Below are 2,745 nucleotides of genomic sequence, written 5' to 3' on the forward strand. Positions count from 1 at the left end.
AGAAAGTACAAATTTGTTTAATTTGTTCAAACAAAAATATATAAAAAATAAAAAGAACCCGACCAAGAAACAAATTGATCATATGACATAACAGAATTATTTGATTTATACACAAATGTAGTACGTAGGACCCTCGAAAAGGTTCGTACTTTGTATCAAATCTTTCTCACTCTCAGAACCCATTCATGAATTCTTGTTTTTTCCATTTATGAAATTTGTTCTTTCTCTTCTCCTACCATTATGAAATACGGACACGCGTGAGTAATTCCCACAACTTCAGAAGGGTATTCCTGTCATTTCACCTCTCCCCTTGACCTTCTCATTAGCTCTCGTCTGTCATTTTTATATCGCGCCATCTCCCTTCCATTCCCATTTTCTTTCCAGCTCAAATTCCTCTCCAAAATCTCACTCAAACAGAGAAGAAAAAAAAGAAAAAAATTTTTAGTATACATAAGTACGTAAAAATGTACTATGTATTATTACTATTACATACACATATAATATAGTTCTAAGGTTGAAGTTTTTTCAAATTTGTTTGTCTTTGTCGTAGTCAATGGCGACTGGTTGGGTTAAATCATGGCAATGCAAGTCAAGAGCATTAGACGACGTTGTTAACAATCACCACCACCATCAATATAACATCTTATCCAACTCAGCTAGTTGCAAAAATGGTGTTAAAAACCTCAAAGATGTAGTTGAAAACAACAAAAATGGAAAACCAAGAAAGAAAAAACCGGAGCAACCATCAACAAAGCGACCCGGTTCAAGAGGACCCGAACCCGGTTTGAATAATAGAGAGAAGTCTCGACCTAGTACTTCTGCAAGACTTCCACGTGGCACGACAGGTTCGTTTTTTCCAACATTAACTGAGTTACCTGAAGGTCATGCATCACGTAACGTTGTAGAGATAATATTTCAGACAAGCTGGTCAAAGGTTTTTACTGGTCAGATTGAAATGGTGTTTAAAGTACAGAACTTGACCCGAACCGTGACCCGGTTTGAGGAGTATAGAGAGGGCGTGAAGTCTAGGGGTGGTGACGTGGCGGCGGAGAAGGGTGGTGGTGAGGACCACGCGCGTTGTGTTGCGGATGGGAATGAAGTGATGAGGTTTTACTGCTTGGGACCCACTAATGGCGGCGCGTATGAAACTGGTGGCGGCGCGTGGATGTTTTCCTCCGGCAAAGGGGCGGCGGTTTGCACGTATTCCGGTAGTGGTGTGGCCCACGAGAATGCTGGTGGTGGTAGGGGAAGAAGGGCTATGTTGGTTTGTCGGGTCATTGCGGGTCGGGTTTGTAAACGGGTCGGGTTTGATTCGTTGATTGAAGGACGAGTTGGGTATGACTCAGTGAGTGGGGATAATGGCGAGTTGCTAGTATTCGATTCACGTGCGGTATTACCATGTTTTCTTATTATCTACAAATTGTAAAAAAAAAAAAAAAAAAAAGGGGAAAATTTCAAAAAAGTAAGATGTTCTTGGCTTTTTAAATATCCAATTTTTCTTTCATTTTTTTCTAAGTTCCTAGTGGTATAATCTTTTTTATTTAAATTTTTTGGGTGTTGTAATTATGCAATATTGGGTATAAACACTTCCTTTGGTCTTTGTTGTGCATGTCAACATATTTTTCAGACTATGGATGTTTTTTAACAGCTTCTTCATTCAAACAACGATTGATGCATTCAACATGTTCAGCTATTCTATACGCTTTTTAGTTTGATTTTTTTTTTCAGTCAAACTATCCTAGTCTGATCATGTACGACTATACTTCATATTATGAAAAAAATTCATAATATAATGATGATTAAAAATTGTAGAAATTAAAAGTCATTTGAATTAAAAACCCATGCTTACTATGTTGTTTACATGTTGACACTTCAATTACGGTTCCTCCAGGACATCTAACTATGTCTGATTTAAAGTTCGGCGCCTATAATTAGAACTTTGATCATCTTAATCCGGATTATAAAAGAATTAAAAACAGAACTAAAATAAAAAGAAAAAAGCATTATGTAGTCAAATGCTCTCGAATGGGTAGTTGAACGCAACCATAATTGTCAATATATTGGCATTGAATGAATGACGATTATTCAAATAGCAGTTTTTTAGTTTGACTATACATTTCAAAGCCCGAGGGTTAAGAATCTTATTCAATTCATGAGACAGAAAAATCAAAAGCAATGATATCATGTTATCCTTGAATAAGTAAATATGTTTACTTCCAAATAGCTCGTTACTAATTTCGCAAATCATTTAAAAGATGCAGGCATTGTGTATATGTTTGTACTAAATCTATAATTATTGTCACAACTTAAATTTTTGGTTTTGTGGATATTGTGCATTTTTTTTCTCTAATCTTCATACAAGAAAGTAGAGTAATAATTTAGGAGAAACTGAGTTGGTTTAGGACTGTTAAGTGGATTAAAACAGAACCACTTAATGTGGCAGACATGACAAATCAATATAGTTAAACACATGCCTAATCATAATGGTTATTACATATGGGCTCAAGTGTTCATTAGACATGATTCATAATTCATGCACAACGCGAAAGTTTATACAATAGATCCTTCCAAAATATTGAACATAGAACAGACAGAACTAAAATCCACCCTCAGAGCTGTCATTCAATTTTTCACCTAACACTATTTCTGTTTTAAATTCCAAAAAGAAAATCTTTTTCTAAAAAAAATGCCCAATTGTACTGAAGTTTTGTTTTCTATGATTAATAATAAAAAAGAACATGAAAG

At 35.3% G+C, this 2,745-nt stretch overlaps 1 protein-coding gene across 1 annotated transcript; it reads left to right on the top strand.

The window, feature by feature from the left end:
• Positions 1-339: 339 nt before the first annotated feature.
• On the top strand, positions 340-1,600 carry LOC132635101 (uncharacterized). The gene has a single exon (XM_060351333.1). It carries the CDS (start codon positions 554-556, stop codon positions 1,424-1,426), a length of 873 nt encoding a protein of 290 aa, XP_060207316.1. The 5' UTR covers positions 340-553; the 3' UTR covers positions 1,427-1,600.
• The last annotated feature ends 1,145 nt before the right edge of the window (positions 1,601-2,745 follow it).

This window comes from Lycium barbarum, chromosome 4 (genome assembly GCF_019175385.1).
Source record: "Lycium barbarum isolate Lr01 chromosome 4, ASM1917538v2, whole genome shotgun sequence".
In the NCBI taxonomy this organism is placed as follows: Eukaryota; Viridiplantae; Streptophyta; class Magnoliopsida; order Solanales; family Solanaceae; genus Lycium; species Lycium barbarum.